This window comes from Zootoca vivipara, chromosome 13, assembly GCF_963506605.1.
Source record: "Zootoca vivipara chromosome 13, rZooViv1.1, whole genome shotgun sequence".
NCBI lineage: Eukaryota > Metazoa > Chordata > Lepidosauria > Squamata > Lacertidae > Zootoca > Zootoca vivipara.
This window is the reverse complement of record NC_083288.1, coordinates 33,789,899-33,809,925: the sequence shown is the minus strand read 5'-3', so window position 1 is coordinate 33,809,925 and position 20,027 is coordinate 33,789,899. Positions and strand designations below refer to the sequence as shown.

The 20,027-nt window shown below is 46.0% G+C and overlaps 2 protein-coding genes across 4 annotated transcripts; one reads left to right on the top strand and one right to left on the bottom strand.

The window, feature by feature from the left end:
* Nucleotides 1–307: 307 nt before the first annotated feature.
* CLN3 (CLN3 lysosomal/endosomal transmembrane protein, battenin) lies at nucleotides 308–14,874 on the bottom strand. Of its 3 annotated transcripts, none has more exons than XM_035136213.2 (17): nucleotides 14,745–14,874; nucleotides 11,083–11,270; nucleotides 10,883–10,968; nucleotides 10,699–10,789; nucleotides 10,035–10,110; nucleotides 8,539–8,598; nucleotides 8,367–8,446; nucleotides 7,188–7,273; nucleotides 6,742–6,814; nucleotides 5,787–5,930; nucleotides 5,538–5,668; nucleotides 4,839–4,888; nucleotides 4,260–4,328; nucleotides 4,092–4,147; nucleotides 3,872–3,965; nucleotides 2,657–2,797; nucleotides 308–2,214 (listed from the first exon to the last, which is right to left on the bottom strand). In XM_035136213.2, the coding sequence occupies exons 3-17, from the start codon at nucleotides 10,929–10,931 to the stop codon at nucleotides 2,095–2,097; spliced, it is 1,320 nt and encodes a 439-aa protein (XP_034992104.2). In that variant the 5' UTR covers nucleotides 10,932–10,968; nucleotides 11,083–11,270; nucleotides 14,745–14,874; the 3' UTR covers nucleotides 308–2,094. The 3 variants fall into 3 exon arrangements, with proteins under 3 accessions (XP_034992104.2, XP_034992100.2, XP_034992102.2); XM_035136209.2 differs by having other exon boundaries at nucleotides 312–2,214; nucleotides 10,008–10,110; XM_035136211.2 differs by having other exon boundaries at nucleotides 312–2,214; nucleotides 10,008–10,110; nucleotides 10,699–10,783.
* LOC118095170 (golgin subfamily A member 6-like protein 22) lies at nucleotides 13,891–19,209 on the top strand. The gene is made up of 7 exons (XM_035136206.2): nucleotides 13,891–14,574; nucleotides 14,718–14,851; nucleotides 14,975–15,029; nucleotides 15,109–15,247; nucleotides 16,271–17,610; nucleotides 17,689–17,873; nucleotides 17,963–19,209. The coding sequence occupies exons 1-7, from the start codon at nucleotides 14,530–14,532 to the stop codon at nucleotides 18,024–18,026; spliced, it is 1,962 nt and encodes a 653-aa protein (XP_034992097.1). The 5' UTR covers nucleotides 13,891–14,529; the 3' UTR covers nucleotides 18,027–19,209.
* The last annotated feature ends 818 nt before the right edge of the window (nucleotides 19,210–20,027 follow it).

Genomic DNA, 20,027 nt, shown 5'->3' with positions numbered 1-20,027 from the left:
ATATGAAAGATTGCCCTTGTGTAGATCTGTTAAGATCACCTGCATCATCTGGAGAAATTTTACTTGTGGCAATGCACCCTGTATAATATCAGAAAGGCGATGATGCACAAATGAGCATTTTCAGCTGCTGCCCTTGTACTCTGGAACATCGTCGAAGCATAATTTGCTTTGGATATCCTACAAAGACATAGGGTCATGTACAAGCATTCCTTGTTCTAGAAGACTGGAACTTGTGTCACTACTAGATTTCTATTTTTATGATTATTTGTTTTCCTGCTATCTGCCCAAGCTGCAACAAAGCATGTCTCTCTCTCTCTCCTGTAGGTCTCTACAGCTGCAGCAGGCACCATAAACTTCTAACAATGTGTCTTCACCCCCAAAAGGCACACTTCTTCATTGTCTCCCGAGACAGACTGGTACCAAGAACATGTTATTAGGTTGGTTTGTATATTGTGTGCACTCTGCTTAGAAATGTAAAAAAAATTAGGCACCAGTCAAAAACATTCCTCTTCTCCCAGGCCTTTGGGTAATTAAACAATCTACGGCCTTTTAAACTGTGGGCTATTTTTTTGCTTGCTACAGTATATATATATACGGTATTTTTAATACAGTTTTAATACAGTTGTACCTTGGTTTTGGAACAGCTTAGTTCCTGAATGTTTTGGCTCCCGAATGCTGCAAACCCAGAAGCGACTGTTCCGGTTTGCAAACTATTTTTGGAAGCTGAATATCCGACAGGCTTCCTGCAGCCAGTCAGAAGCCGCGCTTTGGTTTCCAAATGTTTTGGAAGTCGAATGGACTTCTAGAACAGGTTCCGTTCGATTTCCAAGGTACGACTGTATTGTAAACCGCCCTGTGCTCGGATGAAAGGAGGCAAAGAAATTTAAAGCACTTTATAAATACTTTTAATTACATAAATAACACATGCCCTCTCTGTGTATCCCCACCACACTACTTGTTTGGTTAGGCAGAGAAAGAGTGACTTGCACAGTGTCACCAGTAAGCTTTGCAGGTGAGCAGGAATTTGAACTCACATCTCCCTTAACTCCTACATTATTGTGGCTTTATTGTTTGTTACCTACCCCGACGACAAAGATTAAAAACCTTACTTAAAATATGTTTCATTCTGTACAAATATGCATATGCTAGGGAAGAGGAGATTTTAGAGCTAGAGGAGTCTCTGGATGTCCTCTAGTCCAGCTGTGCTCAGTGCAGGAATCTTACAACTTCAGCATTCCTGACAGATGGGTGTCTACCATGTACTTAAATATTTCCAATGAAAGACACCACTACCTCCTCAGGCAGCATTTCCCACTGCCAAAAAGCTCTTCCCAATAGGAAGTTTTCTGATAATGTTCAGAGCCAAAATCTGCACTCTTGCTATTTCCACTCACTACTTCTAGCCGCTGTCTCAACAAATCCCCCAAACATATCAGCCCGTACCATAATTGGTATATCGTTGAAAAAGAGCAACAACAGAGCAATAATTGAAATATGGCTGGTTTATTGATTGAGCTTGAGACAGAAATTCATCACTGTGCAAAATTATTATCCTTGCCTCTTTCTGAATTGAGCGTGCATCTCACCCTAACAATCTTCGTTCCCTCCTTCCATATTTGTCTATGGTTATTAATGCACTTATGCATCTGCACATCCCATTTCTGCAGTATCTTCTAGTTACTTAGGAGTGTCATACTAAATATTCTTCCCTCTGCTCCCCCTGCCCAACACAAGGATGTGCTGTGTGACCTATTTTATGCAACGTTCACATGTTTCCCCCCTATGAACTGCAGAACATGATTTTCCATCCATCTGTGATTGTGTGCTCTGATTAAGCCCTCCCACTGCTGTGCAACATGGGACAAAAGTAGATTCCCATTCAGGCTTGGTTAAAGTAAAATGCTCTCCAAAATCAAAACAGACGAGGAAATTAATGCCAAAAGCCGACCCCTCAACTCCGTGTGCCTCCTTTCTCCTCTTTTGACTGGCATGCACATCCCAGTGTCTTTCCCTCCTCCATTCTGGGAAATGTACTGTTCAGAAACAAGCATGTGGTAAGTCAAGGCATCCGTTGGTCCCCCTGGGAAGTGGGCCTCAAGGGAGGCGACAGAAATAATTGTGGATAGGGATAGCAACAGCACCTGAAAGGGAGATGCCCAACGTGTCAGCTATACAAGCAACTCCCATAGCAAATTCACGGTGCTCCGGCTTGCTCTGCATTTAGAGGGAGGGAGGAGGAGAGAGAATATATATATTAGACAATGATCCTCTGCTATGACTTCTGAAAATGGGAGGTACTACTCCTAGTCACTATCACCTTTCTTTTGAGCTTCCCAGGCACCTGCTTCCTGCTTCCCTCCCCCAAGTGTCTTTTGCAGCACAAAAAGACTTTGCTGGAGCAGGGGAAGGGGAAAGAGGAGAGAGGTGCTTACACACACACACACACACACACACACACACAACCCAACTGGTTAAAAGGTCTACTTGCTTGTTCCTTGCTCCCTCCAAATAATGGAACTGGCCTCATGCTCATCTCTCTCAAACTCTGAGTGATATGCCTTTCTCTACCCTCAGTCATGTGACTGAAGTCTCACCCTCCTGGGTGCTCCATAAACATTCTTCCCTATTGGGTACCTCCCACCCCCGCCAAGCTCACCTTTTCACTAATGCAGTGGAAAGTGTTCACGTAGCCAGCTCCTCCCAGCAATCCCTCGTAGAGTACCAGAGCAAAAACTATATAGATGCTGGGTAGAAACATTTTGGACACAGCAACCGAGAGGAACACCATGTTCAGGCACTAGTTGGAGAGGGGAAGCAAGAGATAGCATGTCAAGACCTTGACAACTGGAGGAGAAAACAATATGGCTGTTCTGCTGTGGGAAAAGGAGCGAAAGGTGGCAGTGATGGGGAATAAGCAGAACAGGAAAACATTGCAAGGGTAGGAAACTTCAAACAGACCAAAGTAAGAGACTGCTGCTCTGCCGACATTAGCAGGCAACACTGCCTGCTCCTTCCTGCTGCTCAGGCAGTTCTGAAAGGCACAATGGGAGACTAGGCCTGCCTATCCAGAAGGACAATTTGCAGTGCAATAAATGTGTGATCATCCTCCAAAAGGTTCACAGAAGCCTAGCTTCTCTTGCTTCTAAAGCAGGTGGGACAAACTGGTGGAGTCTCCTCCCACTGAAGCAGACCAAACACCAAGTCATTTGCATAGCCCCACCTACAAAGAGGGTGGCGCTGTGGGTTAAACCACAGAGCCCAGGGCTTGCCGATCAGAAGATCAGAAGGCGGTTCAAATCCCCGCAACGGGGTGAGCTCCCGTTGCTCAGTCCCAGCTCCTGCCAACCTAGCAGTTCAAAAGCACGTCAAAGTGCAAGTAGATAAATAGGTACCGCTCCAGTGGGAAGGTAAACGGTGTTTACGTGTGCTGCTCTGGTTCGCCAGAAGCAGCTTTTGTCATGCTGGCCACATGACCTGGAAGCTGTACGCCGGCTCCCTCGGCCAATAAAGCAACATGAGCGCCGCTACCCCAGAGTCGGTCACGACTGGACCTAATGGTTAGGGGTCCCTTTACCTTTACCTACAAAGCAGGTGGGAGGAGTGACCCCATTCCTCCACCTCAGAAGCAAAACACAAAGGCCCAAGTTCAGTCCCTGGCTGAAAGGAGCTCAGTCTGCTTCCTGGAGACTCTACAAAACTGGGCTAGATAGACCCAATGATAAGACTACCGCATGTGTTCACTGGCAGAGAAAGATCACAATACTTGGATTGCAACGTCAACATTACAACAGAAATGGGGGGATGAACATGTCTCGGAAGAGCAAAAAGGAATCATTCATGCAGGTGTCTGTTGGCGAGGGGGATGTTTTACCTGTAACACTGCAAGGAGCCATATGTGCCGAATCCGTATGCAGCTGGCAGAGGAACGAGAGACAAAGACCCCAGCCTGGTAGAGCATCTGGTACCTATAGGAGGCGGGGGGGGGGGAGAGATCAGGAGTTTTAGCTCCCAGCACTTTTCTAACCTACCAACCCAAGCCAGACTGAGGTTCCAAAATCCCATCTCGTCTCACCTCCCCGCCTTTCACTCACCAACGATATTGTTGCGGGTGATTAAACGGCGCTTCATGGAAGTACAGCAGTTCAAACTGAGGAAGGAGAAGACAAAAGGGGGGGCATTAATGGGGATGGATCAGAATATTTAGCTCCACCTCCCTGGTAAAGAAGTCTTCACCCATCCCCAACTTTCACACTACTCACCAGGCCCTGGTTGATGAAGTATTCAGCAAAATAGACAACAGCCAAAGGGATGAGGTATTTTAAGAGACCCTAGTAACAGAGAAGGTCCATGTTAGTGCATCATGGGAAGGCCATGAAACCATGAGTCAATCAGAGGTATATGGTCACCTTGAGTAATGCAGGCTTCACAAACAGCACCCTTTACTACTGGGATCACATTTGCACCATACATTTAAAGAACAAGGCTTCCCCCAAAGAATCCTGGGAACTGTGGTTTTTTAAGGGTGCTGGGAAGGTGAGGGGTAAACTCACAATGAGGTCTTTTACATCTGGGATCGGTGAGAAGGGCTTCCAGATAATGTGGCATAAATTCCAGTAAGAACCGAGACTTGGCCTTTGTTTAGCAATTTAATACGGTAGCATTCTCCCCGCATCCACTTTATGCATTATTCACCCTGATACCCTCTAGAATAGGGACATATTTACACGCAAATGTATACTGATATTTTCTGCGATATGGACACCTTTAAACATGTGCTCCGAAAAATCCTACACACTCATATTAAAAACAAAACACCACATACTAAGCCTGATTCTTACCTTGACCACCTGCCCCTTTTCTTGCAGGCTGAGCTGAGGGCTTTGTGCCTCTGAAGGAAGAAAATGACAGTTGAAATGAGACAGGATAAAAACAACGTTATTGAAAGAATTTTGAAAAATTCTGTACATTGCCAAATGCTAAGGATATTACATGAGGAGTTACAGCAATATCTGTGAGCGACTCTTCCTTGTGCTTGGCGTGAGCACAGTGCATCATGGGTAAAGAAGCCGTGACAGCATTTATTCCCAGGGATAAAGTCTTAAGATAGACTTTTTTTAAATAAAAGAATGGAAATGGTTTATTGAATATTTACAAATAAACTGTAAACAGAGAAGAACATTGGAAGGATTATTGTAATAACTTGCAGGTTTATAAGAGTATTTATTTAAGGTAGATGAATAAAGGAGTAAATTAAGTTCATTTTGATAGGCAGAAAATATTTAAAATAAATTTAAGGAACCGCAGAAAGAGGGGGAAGAAAGTCGAGTTTTGAAATGCTAAAAGGATTGTAAAATTATTGAAATGTTTAAAACTGAAAGTCATTAATAATTAATAATAATAATAATAATAATAATAATAATAATAATAATACCAAAGCCTTAAGATAAACAATGTGCATTGTGGGTATAAATACTTAACCTGTCCCTTATGATACAACAGGTGGCACCACAGGAAGGGCCAGTAAAGGGCTTGCTTACTGTTTTGGACTGTAGCTTTAATCTCAAGGAGCGGCTGCTGAGTTGAGGAAGGAGAACGCAGAGACTTCTGCGGACGATTGCCCCAGCCACAGCGGGGAGCTCCGGGGGGTGGAGCCAGCACAAAAGAATAACTATAGAGAAAGTGGAGAGGAGGAAGAAGGTGGTCAAGGAGCCATGGGGCCTCGAATGATCATTTTAAAACTTCTACTGCTATAAGCAGATACCTAATATGAGAAAGTTAGTCCTCACCTGACCTGCATAATGACCGGAACAATGGTCATGAGGAGGAGGGTGTGCTGGGGGCTCAAGCCTGACTCTGTCAGTCCAAGGTATGAAAGTGCCCCTAGCAGGCCGGCCCCACCTGTTCCAGAAGACCAGGCAGACACCACGGCACTGGGAGGGGTGGGGGCGTGGGAAGAGAAGCAGAAAGGACATGAGTCATAATGGGAGTGATTTCTGGGTACCAGAAAGCACCCCCAGACCTAGCGTCATTACCTAATTGACAAATCCTGCACAAATTTATTCTACTCACGCTTCAAACCAAACACTGGCCCAGCTGTCAATCTTGTCCCTCCCCTCACACATCAGGCCTTTCTGATTTTTATTATCATTATCAGATAGGTATGCATGTTTGTTTAGTTTTATATATATATATATATATATATATATATATATATATATATATATACACACACACACACACACACACACACACACACACACACACACATCCTTCACCATGAAAACGAAACAAAAACAAAAAAAACAGGCCAACAAAATATCTTTTTTAAAAGTTGCTGGGGGTGGTGGTGGTGGGTGGTGCAAAGCAACTAAGCTGGAAGATTTTGGAGCCTGTTTCTTCAGATCGAAAGGCAAAACAAGGATGCTTCGAAACAGGACCTGTGGCTGTATAAAAACGTTATATTTGCCTTCCTCTTTCAAAGCTGTTCCCCATGGTTGGAAGGAAGGCCTTGTGGGTTGGGGGACCTGTGGCTTTTCTATATGTTGTTGGGCTCGGACTCCCATCAACTCAGGCAGCATGGCCAATGGTCAGGGATGATGAGAACTGTAGTCCATTAACATCTGGAGGGCCACAGGTTCCCCATCCCTAATCTAAAGAAACAGGCTGCACCCATTGAGCAAGTAAGGCATCTGACCCCACTGCCAAATCTCCACCCTGCAGCCACTGTGTGCCTTTAGTTACCTGTCGAAGAAAGACGTGAGCGCAAGGAATGTTATTTCACCCAGGCCAGATGAAATACTGGCCAGCACGACACCTACAACAATTAGAAGGCGGAGAAAGACCCAGTCAATACAAAACATGCTGGTGCTTCCCTCTTGTTTTCTCTTGGCCCTCACCGCCAGAGCTCACAATTAAGAGGCAGCGATTCTAAAGCAAGAGATCACATATGCTCAAATCACAGCTGGAAAGATACGGGTGGTGCAATATAAAACCCGTAAGCCTCATGCTCTTGCCCCCCCCCCCCAGTTTTAGTCAAATCGTGCCTTCGAAGCATGCGAAGAAACAGCCGCCAAGAGGCTGTAACAATAAATAAGAAGGGGGCCAAGCTCCCCGGGTTTGCCCTCCATAATTTGAGGACTGCCTGCCTGCCCCCTGCCAACCCCATCTCCTGTGAAGATGGTTCTTACCTGCAAGGCTTTGGACTGTGCCTGTGGAGAAGGCTACCAACAGGAAACTACCCCAGGCCGTGATGGCGCAGATGACGACACGCAAGCTGTGAGGGGTGGAGTGAGGAAAGGGGGGGGGAGATATAAGCAGGGCCGTCTTTACCTGGGGGCGCAAGGGGTGCAGGGCACCTGGGCGCCCGATTCTGGGGGGCACCAGGCGCCCACCGTTGAAGCTGCCTAACCTCTTAACTATCTACCTATTATGAAATAATAAATAATTTTGATCAAGCTATAAAAACAAAATACAGTCATACCTCGACATCCGAACGCTTCGACTTCCAAAGGTTTCGACTTCCAAAGTCGACAACCCCCGGAAGTCCTTTCGGCGTGCACGTTCTGCGCCTGCGCAGAGCGGCGTGTGCGGTCGGCGCATGCACAGAAGCGCAAAATCGCGCTTTGCGCATGCGCTGTAGTGGCGCTTTGACATCCGAAAACCTCGACTTACGAAGACGGCCACAGAACGGATCGTCTTCGTAAGTCGAGGTACCACTGTACATATATACCTAGGTATTACCAAAATGTATACCTACTGTTTCACTAAAGGACTTTCGACTTTGTGCGCTCATTTATCAAAGACGCACCACGCTTGTCATTCACAACGGCGGTGCTTGTCATTCATAACAAGAGATAAGGCGTAAGCGTGGTGTCTGACATAAGCATAATAAAAGTTAATTTGGGGGCTAATCTAAATTTGGTGGTGCTGGGCGGATTTTCCCCCCTCGGTGGCGCATATGCTCAAGACAGGGCTGGCTATAAGATGGAAAATGGACGAGGCCTGAACTAACCATAAAGCCTCTTGCCCATATGTCACATACAAAGACAACCCCTCGTGACTACCAGGGCTCGTAGCTCATTCTTCCTTCAAAGAATTCTGGGCTCTGTGGTTTGGCACTCAGAGAGTTACAATTCCCAGCAAGCCTTGGCTTGGATATTACTTCACAATAATGAATCAAGATATTTTTTCATATATGTTAACAGAAAGGCCACAAGTACATAATGCAATTTAACATCTTCTCCTTTCTACGGATTATACAATTTTGTTCCAAATACACATGCAAATAAGTTCCCATTTCCATTTTGCATTACAGGGGAATTTGGTTTCTACCCAGACGACATTTCCAGCGATCTGAGCCAACTCACCCATATGGGAGCAAGTGGATACAAAAAGGTGCGCTGAATTTGATTAGAAGGGTGGGCAGAATGTCAGCCAACAGCACGGCCTGTAGGGGGCAACAAAGAGATGGGAGTGAGCCAGTAGCTGGTGCCACACTCTCAAACCTGCCCCTGTCATCTCCCCGCATCCGACACTTACCCCCGTGGAGATGGCATTGCAGTCGTAACGAGAAGCATTTGCAGGAACGCTGGGGGGAGTCTGAGGGAGCAATTGGGCACAAGAGGTTAAATGTAGGAGAGAATAATTTTTTCAGCCATCATTTCACCATCTGTTTTCCAAGATTTTCCTCATTCCAGTATGGAAGTATAACTTATTCAGTCAGGCATTCAGTCAGGGATGATGGGAATTGTAGTCTAAAACATCTGGAGGGCCGAAGTTTGGGGGTGCCTGGTTTAATCCATGGATTAATCCTGTGGCCCTCCAGGTGCTGTTGGACTCCAACTCCCAGCAGCCCCAGACACCATGGAGGGTCACCGGTTCCTCAACCCAGCTTTAACCCTTCTTTTGCCTGCCATTTTCTTGATTTTTAGAATAGGGGCAAATATCAGCTTTGGTGGTGGTAGTGGGGAGGTTGGAACAGGAAGAGAGGGGGAAGATTAGAGGGGCCCTGGAACTACTTTTTGCAAAGAAATGACCAGTCTGAAGTCTGAAGGTTTCAAAAAATGCAGTTAGAAGTTTGACCTTTGCAGATTTTCAGACACTTTTTATTATACTTTTAGTCCAACCTTCCATCAATGGTTAGTTTAGGGACAGTGTAACATGGTTTTACCCTCCCCCATTTATCTCCACAGCAACTCTGGGAGGTAGGTTAGGCTGACAAACTCCAGATTACCCAGTGAGCTTCATGGCTTTGTGGGAATTTGAACCCAGATCTCCCTGGTCCTATTCTAAACACTCAACAGTACAATATTAGCACCACCAAATCGCATTGTCAAACATTCTGTTCATACTCATGACCACTGTCAGCAACCAGCATGGCTGGTTTGTATACGGCTCCCTGGTCATGTTGCAGGGCCCAGGAGGAGAGTGACATTACTGCTGCCATCTTAGTTAGCACTGGGCAATGTCACAATCTTCTCGATTAGTGCATGTGCTCACTAGCAGTGTAAGGGCATCCCAATTCCTTCTTTGCTGTGTACAATATCTGAATGGCTCGTTTTCCCCACTTACAGTACTTGTCCACAAATTTACAGAGCAAATCTGTTTGTGGTCAGATCCAATGCTCTGAGATGTTTGCCTTCACGTTTGCCTGAAATTTCCCCTCTGCTTAGAGTAGTTTGATCTTAAGAGGCCTTTCAAATATCCAAAGGCCTTGCTAACCAAGTGCTAGAGTCAGCCTTAGTGCAGTGCCAACATCCAAATAATCCTTTTTCATCTTTCGTACACACAGGTGATGCACCCTCTGCCACAGCCCACAGTCCTTCGCATCTGTAGGCTCTAATGTACCACATCTGGCACACAGATGTTTTTCTATCCCTGTTTTTCTATTCATCTCTCTCATCCAGGCTCAGATACTTTCTCTTGCTTTCTCCTGCACCCAGTACAATCTGTTTCTTGCTCTGTTTTGTACACAAACACTCAAGAACTCCTCTTGTTTGAATTCTCACTGGTTCAGTCCCATTGCCTGCTGGCACCTTCTGATGGCTGAGAATATCATGGGCCGCACTCAGCATTACTACATAGGCAAAGTTGTTGCAGAGTCCCAGCAACCTGTGGAGGGGAAAGCAGGCAAGTCAGAGCACCCAGAAGCGCAAGACAGGAGAGTCAGTGTTATCATATCATTTCTTTCATCTCTATTCTGCCTTTTTTCCAGGCCAGAGTTCAAGGGGGCATATATAAGGTTCCCTGCTCCCAAGCAGCCTCCCATCCAGATTCAGTTCTGCCTAGCTTTAGCAAGGTTGCTACATCGTGCCTTTAGACTAGTCCCTTTTGAAATCCCAGAATGGCATCCCCACACCCTCTGTTCCCCAGGCAACGAGTGTGTGAGAGAGTTCGTACAAATCCGGCTACAGCAAGCCCCACACAGCCCTCCAGTATGTTGCAATATGCTCAGATGTGGAGGATGCAACAAGGGAGGAGATCAAAAGGAAAGGAAATCTGATCAGTTTACTGTGAACAGAGCATACAGCAAAATGCACCAACGCATAGAAAGAGAAACCTGAGTTTAATCGAGCTGTCATTGTGCAAGAAATAATGCCACAGAGAAGCTGCATTATATAAAATAAGAAATGAGGTTCTGCTTTTGTTCATGCTCCATAGCCTAGAAAAACTGTGGAAATAAAGCAAAGGGGACCTCACCAGAAGCCCACATTGTTCCTCCACTGGCTACAGGCATCCAGGGTGGTCTCAGGCTCGGCAGAGGGTGAGGCATCTTCATCTTCCCCTGTTTCTTGAGGGGGTGGAAGAGGAGCAGAGTCAGGGAAGAAAACGGGGGGGGGTTGTTGAATGGGGGGGATGAGAGATGGGAGCAAAGAAGACTCACCTTCAGAATCACTCGGGATGTGATGCCACAGACTCCCAGGAGGTCCCATGGCAGGCAGGGCAGAATGGGGTAGTGGGGGCGACTATCTATAACAAAAGGGGGGGCATAGATAAAAACAGAAACCATAGCTGCCCTAGAAACTTCATAACTACACTGAGATATCCTCTCCCTCTTGCACACACCAGTCTCTCTTTCTGTACCTTTAAGAAATCGGAGCCTTAGACCATGACCGCGTAGCTTTAGGCCATATCATCGCTCCTCTCTGCTAGGCGTAACAGATCCAATAAGCTTCCTCCTAAGCAGCTGTCATGTGAAGCTGAAGTTGCCGCCTGACCTTGCTTCCGGGTTTGATGCCATTTCCTGCTCCCAGTGCCCTCACTTGCGTGCCCTGCCGATAAAGCCATACATTGACGTAGGCACAAGCTGACCAACAAGTCGCTGTAATGAAGCTAGATGTGCCCTCAATTGACATGGCTGCTTTACAACAACAGTCTCCTCTCCCGGCAGAGCGTGATTGTCGGAAAGTTATTGCAATAACGCTATTCATCGGGTAGCTTCAGATGGGTATGAACAGGTTCGGTATTGTTTCGTTATCACTTTAAATTAGGCATTCTACACGAGGCCTGCATGTATTTAATGGAGTGACCGATTGCAGAGTTTTGCCATGTATTTTATTTTGAAATATTTGCATCCCTCTATCCTGACCATTCAAAACACTCGAAATAAAGTAAAATGTTTATTTTTAAAATTATAGCAGAAATCCCAGAGAAAAATCACAAAGTAAACCGTAAACAAAACAGACTCCTTAGTACCTTCCAGAACAGAAACGTTTTAAAAAGTAAGTAAAAGCGTGGGGGAGGGGGCAGTCATCCCAAGTAGGGTTGCCAACTTTGTTCTGACAAAATACAGGACAGGATGGCGGGCGGGGCGGGCAGGCAGGGGGAGCTGGGGCAATTTTGTTTTTAATCTGGTGCTGAAATGACTTCAGAACAATCCATTACAATATATTGCAGCCAAGCCTGATGGCCTCTCTGGAATTTGTCACATACACATGAATTTATAAATCTGTCTGTGCTTTGCGACCCAGAGCTTAAATACGTGACCTTTCATGCACATGCAATTCATGCAGGCCAGGGCAAATAAATAAATAGGGGGGCATATTCTGATGAGGGGATGAGCTTTGCTCCACATGGTGAATTTCTGAAAGAGAGAAAAAATAATAGGCGGCAGGGGCTGTGGTGGAATCAAGCCTTGTAGGAAGCTACTTCTCCCCCACTATGTTCAGAATTGGGGTTTCTGGGCTACACCTGTTGCTCTCTGAGGAATGGCCCGGCATCCCCAGGCTGCAGCTCTGTGGATCTCTGTACCACCCATATGATTCCAGACCAACTGCAAAGGAAGTCCCACTTTTTGGTTTAGATACTAGAATCCTTCCTGCACTCCTAAAGAAAATGACCCTTTGCAAGTTGTTTAACGATTCTGGATTGAAGAAGTCTTCTCTCGAAGGATCTTTATATTGTACAAACCAACAATGAGTTTGATTTTAAGGACGCCGTTTACCGAGCTTCCTTGATCTGTGACCTCTCTCTCTCTCCACCTAGGCCAGAGGAAATAGATGTTATTCTTAACTGGTTCCTCTGAGGAAACACAACCCTGCAGAAGACATATGTGAGAGATTTGGAGCTGTAACTATTAGTACTCTTTAGGCATTCTAGGCTGCATACCCACCGTACATTTAAAGCACATGACTCCCCTCCCCAAGAATTCTTGGAACTGTAGTTTACCCCTCACCAAGCTACAATTCCAAGCACCCTTAGCAAACTACAATTCCCTGGATTCTTTAGAGAAAGCTGCGTGCATTACAAGTGTGGTGTGTGTATGCAACCCAAGCTTCACACAATGTCCAACTGTAGAGGCAGAGCATAGCCATTGTGGCTAGTAGCCTTTGATAGCCTTATCCTGCATTTAGAATCTTGGAATCATAGAACTGGAAGGGACCCAAGGGTCATCTAGTCCAACCCCCTGCAATACAGCTAAAGCATCCATGACAGATGGCCCTCCAACCTCTGCTTAAAAACCTCCAAGGAAGGAGAGTATACCACCTCCCGAGGGGAGACTGTTCCACTGTCGAACAGCTCTTACTGTCAGAAAGTTTTCCCCCATGTTTAGTTAGAATCTCCTTTCTTGTAACTTGAAGTCATTGGTTCGAGTCCTACCCTCCAGAGCAGGAGAAAAGAAGCTTGCTCCGTCTTCCATGTGACATCCCTTAAGCTATTTGAAGATGGCTATCATATCTCCTCTCAGTCTCCTCTTTTCTATTTATTTGTCTAATCCTATGTTGGAGCCATGTTTCTGAGGAAATAACCAAAGGTCACTTCCAGGTGAGCTATTTATGGAGCATTCATCCCAATCTGTTTGCACAAAGATTGAGCATTTGCTCTGATTCCTTTAGAGGGAGATTATACAGTGTTGCATCAAGCAAGTTTTAATCCCACACTTTCAAGTGCATTTCCCCATCACCCTCCTATTTGATTGGCGGAGCAGATGAGCTTCTTGAGAAAGAGCGCTAGATCAACTTTAATCGTGCAACCTGAATTTGCCAGTATGGGATTAAATCCCACCTGCAAAACAGCAACAGTCTGGAAGCTGCCTGATTTCCCATTCATTTCTTTCAAGCCCCACCTAGAAATGTAGATGCCTCACCTGGGGCTGCACACACACCATACATTTAAAGCACGCGCGCACACACGCACACACACACACACACACACACACACACACCATGTCTCCTGGGAAATGTAGTTTGCTGAGGACTAGCTCTGCGAGGATAAAGGTACAGCTTTAAATGTACGCAGGCCTACTGAATTAGGCTGCTATGGCCTTGGATCATTCTGTCATCATTTGGCATTTGGGAACTGATTTGTTAATGCTCCTTCGTTTGTTCTTGTTCTCTCTCTCTCTCTCTCTCTCTCTCTCTCTCTCTCTCTCTCTCTCTCTCTCTCCTGAACCTCCTGAATTTTTATGATTGTAACAATGGCTAGCTACCTTAAGGGTCTCTTTTCTGGGATGGGAAGGCATGATCATAATGGTCTAATAAACAGATGAATGAATAAATAGCAGCCTTACTTGTAATCACGTTAATGGTATGCTAAGCTCTGCTCTATTTTGAAACTAATCAGAACCCCAACTTGTTGTGGGTTGTTCCACAAGTTGGGAAAGAACCTGGGTGTGTTTTGGTCAAAGTTAATCGCTGGTTGGCACAGGGTTCAGGTCAAGTTGCCACTAAATTTTCAAGAGAGAGAGAGAATCTTTTTATTATTATTTTTTTATAGAAGGGTTGATATTTGGATGAAAGTAAAAAAGGGAGGGTTAATGAACAAGATTAACAGAATTTTCCAACTCCAACAGCCTGAGTTGGAGGCTGATTTAGTCGGCATTTGACACTGACTGTCTCTCAACGCTTCTTGTTTCCATCGGGTTTGTGGTGTGCTGCTTTAACAGTTGTGCAAAGCCAGAACGGACTGTGGCAATGAGTTGCAAAGGGGAGGAGGAGGATGTGGTCAGAAGCTTTGACGGCGGCGTTACTTCCCTCCCTGGGGAGAAAGGAGAAGCTGCTGTACCTCCTCTCCACCTGACCCAGATGTCCGATGGAGCACCTTCAACGCCTGCTGGGGACCCTTCAACGGGCTCTGGTAAAGAAACCCCCTTTGGTCGTCAGCCAAGCTGGGGTGGGCTCCAGGGCCCATGACTTACGTAGAGGGAGGTGGGTGCGTCTGCTGGCTTGCTCAACAGACCATCTGCATTCAGTGTCTCCCTTGCTCCACCCCATCTTCAGGATTATGTTTCGTCCTTCACCACTTACCTGCTTGGAGATGAAACTTATCCGGGAGCAGAAGAGCCAGGACAGAGAAGGAATAGGAGCAGCCGTTGCAGCAGCCATGATGGGGAAGTGGAGACGGCACACTCTGGGTAATGAAGCCGCTGGTTGAGATGGGAGTGGGGGAGCTATTTATGCTTGGAGCTTTCTGCCTCTTGAGTGGAAGGGTCTCCGGCACAGCAGCTAGATTCACCCATTCCCCCTCTTCCCTGCAGGGACATCCCTCCAACGAGACATCTGGAGGTCTTCGAAGGTTGCCTCACCACAGAGGTAGGTGCTGGAAAAGAGGAGGCGGGGCAAGAGTCATCTAAGCTCCGCCTCTCCTTCACCATGGTCCTTCCTTTTTCAGATAACCCCAGCCAACCAAGAAATCCAGGCAGCGTCAGAAGCAGCAGACAACGATGCTCAGGCAACAGAGTCTGTTCACAAACTTTCCAAATTGCCCATCAGATCTGAGGGACAGGAAAAGGCTGAGGAAAAGCTCTCAGGTGATGGAAAATTCTAGAACGTGCCAAAGTCACACTGTGGAGGGCCCGATGGGGGTTTCTAGGAGGATTGGGTTGCTACCTGGTTTGTTTTAGCTTGGAGTCTCCATCCTAAACATAAATGTGTGGGAAGCGGTTGTGGTTACTAAGTCTTGAGGATAAGACCCTCTGCATATGAGCAGAGAAACCTCCATCTTTGTCACTGACAAGTTCCTGTGCTAATATATGCCATTTGAATAAGATTCCAGAACTGGGACTACTGGCGCATGGCTCATCCTGGAAAGAGAAATCAATATATTTATATTGGGCATTCTGCATGCACTGATGTTTCTCTGCTATTGTTTTTATTGATTGTGATCCTGAATGTTTAATGATCCTGTATAATTTCAGGGTTTTTGGTGCTTTGTTACTGGGGATGATGTTTTATTCTGACATCTTGCATAATAATAATAATAATAATAATAATAATAATAATAATAATAATAATAATTTGTTAGCCTTGTTGCAGTTTAAAAGAAATTACGATAATAAAAATATTTTACAATAAGAAAACATCCTTAGTTTCAGGGTGGAATAATAATATAGGAATGTATATATTTGTGAGGAGAAACCAATATCTTTAGGTTCTGGGGTGCTCAAATGCAGAGGCGAAGAGACCAAGATCTGTGTTGCCACAGTATGAGATTCATAGTGTGGGACCCAGGAAAGAGCCCCTTCAGTAGGAACTCCTAGTATTTGCAACTCCCTCATAACTGAGCTGTGTTTCAGGCAGTTAGTTAAGACTCCTCTTTTCTGGTGGGTGTTTAGAGGAGGAGAGACCTGAATGCTATTAGCAATTGTTATTCGGTGATAACTGCTACGTGCTTTTGAAAGATCCTGGTTCATCAATTGTATGCGTTTTTAACTATTTGCTTTGTTGTAAGCTGCCCTGTGGCTTGTGCGGAGGGAGCTATATAATTCAAATGCATAATCCAAATATTGTACATAAATATTGTAAACGTGACCCTCCTAATTTCTCCCCCACAGAGTCCTCTCAGTTCCCAGCTGATGCTCCAGAGCCAAGCCCCACAGCAGCTGCGATCAGCAGCATCAAACATAAAGATGTGGAGGGGCCAACTGCTACTGGGGGACTCCATCAGTGGGAGCTAGAAGGAACCAGCTGGATAGGAGGAGGTCAGCAGCAGGGGGCGCTAGAGGAAGTGGCAGATACAGAACAGCATCAGCATGGGGAAGCAGAGGGGCCCAAAGGCAAACAGTTGGAGAAACAAGGGCAGGAAGAAGAAACTTCAGAGGAGAGGGAGGAAAAACAAGTGGGAACCTTGTGGTATGACAGGACCCAGCAAATTGCACCAGATTTGACACCATTTGTGGGAGAAGAGCAGAGAGGGCTGGATGGGATGGTGAGGGCTGTGGGGTTTCAGCTCAGTGGGGTGGTGGAGGAGGGGGTCAAGATGGTGGAGGGACAGCAGCTAGAGGCTGAGAGACAACAGGAAAATGAAACAGAGATGGAAAAGGACCTGCTGGAGGAAATAAATATGGCAGAGACTGAAGGAGACCAGGAGGAGATGCTCGGAGCTGGGAGAAGCCACCTGTGGGAGCCCGAGGAGGAAGTAAAAGGCACAAGAGAGACTGATTGTGGTCAGGAAAAGGAACTGGGAGAAACTTTATGGTACGAGGGGATTCAGGAAAGGGTACCAGATTGGTCACAGTTTGTGGAGGTACAACACCGAGGGCTGGAGGAGGCAACCAAGATGGCAGAAGATGAGCAACTGGAGGTCGAGCAGGAACACACAGAAGATCCAGAGGCAGAAGGGCAGGAGGGGAAGACATGGGCTGTGGGGTTTCACCACAGGGGGCTAGAGAAGGAGGAAGAGGAGGTCAAGATGGCAAATGGTCAAGAGCTGGAGGTCAAGCAGGAACAAGAAGAAGAACCAGAGGTGGAAGAGAACCTGCAGGAGGAGTTAGATATAGCCGAAGAAGAAGAAATTCAGCAAGCAATGCCGGACGCGGCAGAAACTGAGAGAGAGCAGGATGGGGAGCCAAAGGGAATAGCAGAGAACAGGGGTGGTCAGTGGGAAGAAGTGGCAGGTGTAGAAGAGACAGAAGGGGTCCAGCAGAGGGAGGTAGAGGAACCCGTGAGAAAGGAGGCAGCAGAAGAACAAGTGGAAGTTACAGGAGAAGAATGGCTAGAGGAGAGTGACCAGGAGAGCGAATCAGAGAGGCCGGCAGAAGCTAGTGGTCTTCTTGACAAAGAGGAGCTGGAAGCAGCTGGAGTCCAGACAAAGCAAACAGAAGAGACGGACAGCCGCCAGCAGCAAGAACCCATGGTTTGCACTGCCTCCATCACTGGGACGTTCCCAGTTAAGGTAAGCAAAACTAATATAAAAATGGAGCATGATGGGAGTCAGGACTCTGGAGTTAACCAATCCACTGCTTCCATGCAGGTCAAGCCACTGAACACAAGTCACCAAATGGAGCGGGTGCTGCTTCGCCGCAAGAGCTCTATCCGGCGGGCGCCTAGCACAAAGAGACAGCCAGTGGAGACGACGCAGCCAGAGACGATAAGTGTAGCTGAGGAGGTTCCAGCTCAACCACAAACACCGCACAGGCAGAACCCAAGGCATTCTGGGTAAATATGAATATCCTATCACCACCATCCCAGGAGTTGACCTTGGAGTTTTGCCTCGCTTTGCCCATTCATTCTCTTTGCCTCCCCAGGTTTGGGCCTCTGCACCCCAACATGATGGCTGAACTTCAGACGCGCCTGCGCAAGCCTCAGTGACCCAAGGGCTGATTTCTGCATTGCCGTATATTTGAGCTTTCACAGGACGTAAATGCCACCTCTGGAAATCTAGGGGCAGTTTAGCACTCATTTCCATGTTAATTGCTTTCAGGGGAGGGGAGATACTGTATACATTTGCAACCCTGTTAACGCAGAAAATTGTGGAAGATGAGCGGTGAAATTTGGGGTACTCTACCGGCATACAGCTCTCTGGTGCCATTTTCATGCATGAATCATGGGGGAACGGAAGTGCGCATGTGCGGAAAGGGTGGGGAAGTAGCCACACGTCCAATGACATTTGTGGTTGTATCACACTGCACCCACCAGTATGAAAAAGAATTAGTGCAGCATGCCAGAGTATTAATTGAAAAGCTACAATAGGTTCAGCAGTGTGAAAGCAACGTTAGAAAACAGGGCAGGAGTGCTAGTGTTATAATCAGGAAAACCACCACAAAATTCCCATGTCTGAACGCACCCCTGTGATCAGCTAAGGCTTGGGGTGCATGTGTTGGGGGAGCAGGACTAGAAAATGGGGCCAATGTCTTCAGCATGGCACTGGTTGGCATTCATATCAATGGCTCCTTCCGCATTAGAGCCTTGTAGTGCTGCGGAACCACTGCTTTTCCACAATCATCTGAAAGTGGAATTAACACTTCACGTAGTACTTAATATAGCTCTTTCCTCCCTAAAAACTCCTTCCTGCTCAGTCTGTTAAGGCAGGGATAGCCAACATGGTGCCCTCCAGATGTCAATGGATAACAGATCCCATCCCCCTTGACCACTTGCTATGCTGGCTGCGTCAGATCACATTTGTTATCCAGTAGCATGCAGTGGACATCACTGGCTGCCCCTGTAACAATATCTACATCAGAAGCTCTATCAAGCGTACCACCACTTTCAAATGTGAGAGAGCCTTTTCAGTGGTTGTGTCCTCCCAACTTTTAAAATATTTTTTCGTAACTAAGCGAAGAGGATGTTTTTCTTTCCGGCTTTTTAACGATAGCTTTAGTTCATTGAACTAAAATTAGTTAATGTAGTTCATTTATTCACGTTTAATTGTTATTTTTACTTTTGTTTTTAGTTGCTGTTTTTCACCATCAGGTGTGCAGTTTCTGTCTGGTTTAAAATGTCAAAATGTTGGTATTAAAAATGGTTTAATTGCACTGTCTTTTGTCCTGTTTCAAAAGCTTCCATTGAGAGGTGGACAAGAAATCTTTCAAATGAATCAATAAATTCATATCAGTGGTTGCCATACTGTTACACAAGGAGCTTATGGGCAGGCGAGCTAAAACAACTTGCTTACTGCTGCCAGTCTTCCACTACAACGTGCAGCTACTGGAGATTTTGGTACAGTGGAACTTCGTGTTACGTACTGTCCTCCTTACGAATGCTTCGGGTTATGAGCTCCGCTAACCCGAAAGTAGATGCTCCTGGTTGCGAACTTTGCCCCAGGATGGAAGTCACACTCTGTCGGCACAGCAGCAGCGGGCGGCGCTATTAGCGAAAGTGTGCCTCATGTTAATAATGGGTTCCGGTTACAAACGGACCTCTGGAACGAATTAAGTTCGTAACCGGAGGTACCACTGTAGTGTACATTGTTCACCTAAGGCAACAGTGAGATACATTAGCCAGGCCAGTACCAGTCAGGAATTGTGCGTGCTCCCTAGAAAATACCCAGAATCCTCTGTAACAAAGAGTTACACTCACTCCAGTTCTCTGAGCAGTGAGAAGTTCTGGGGGTTTGATTTCCTTTGGAAAGAGGTCACCAGAGTGACTTATTGATGCTTTGTAATAACTATGTTCATTTACACACACACACAAATTTTAAGCCAAAATTCACAATATAAAAATACAAAATGAAAACACACAGTTGAATCTCACCAAAAGATAGGCAGATGCTCTCACATCAGAACTCTGCCAGCAAACCGCAATTTTAAGCCATTGTTTGTTGATGACTTATGTATGTTGGGTTGTTTTTAACTATGGCTTGGTGTTATGTGC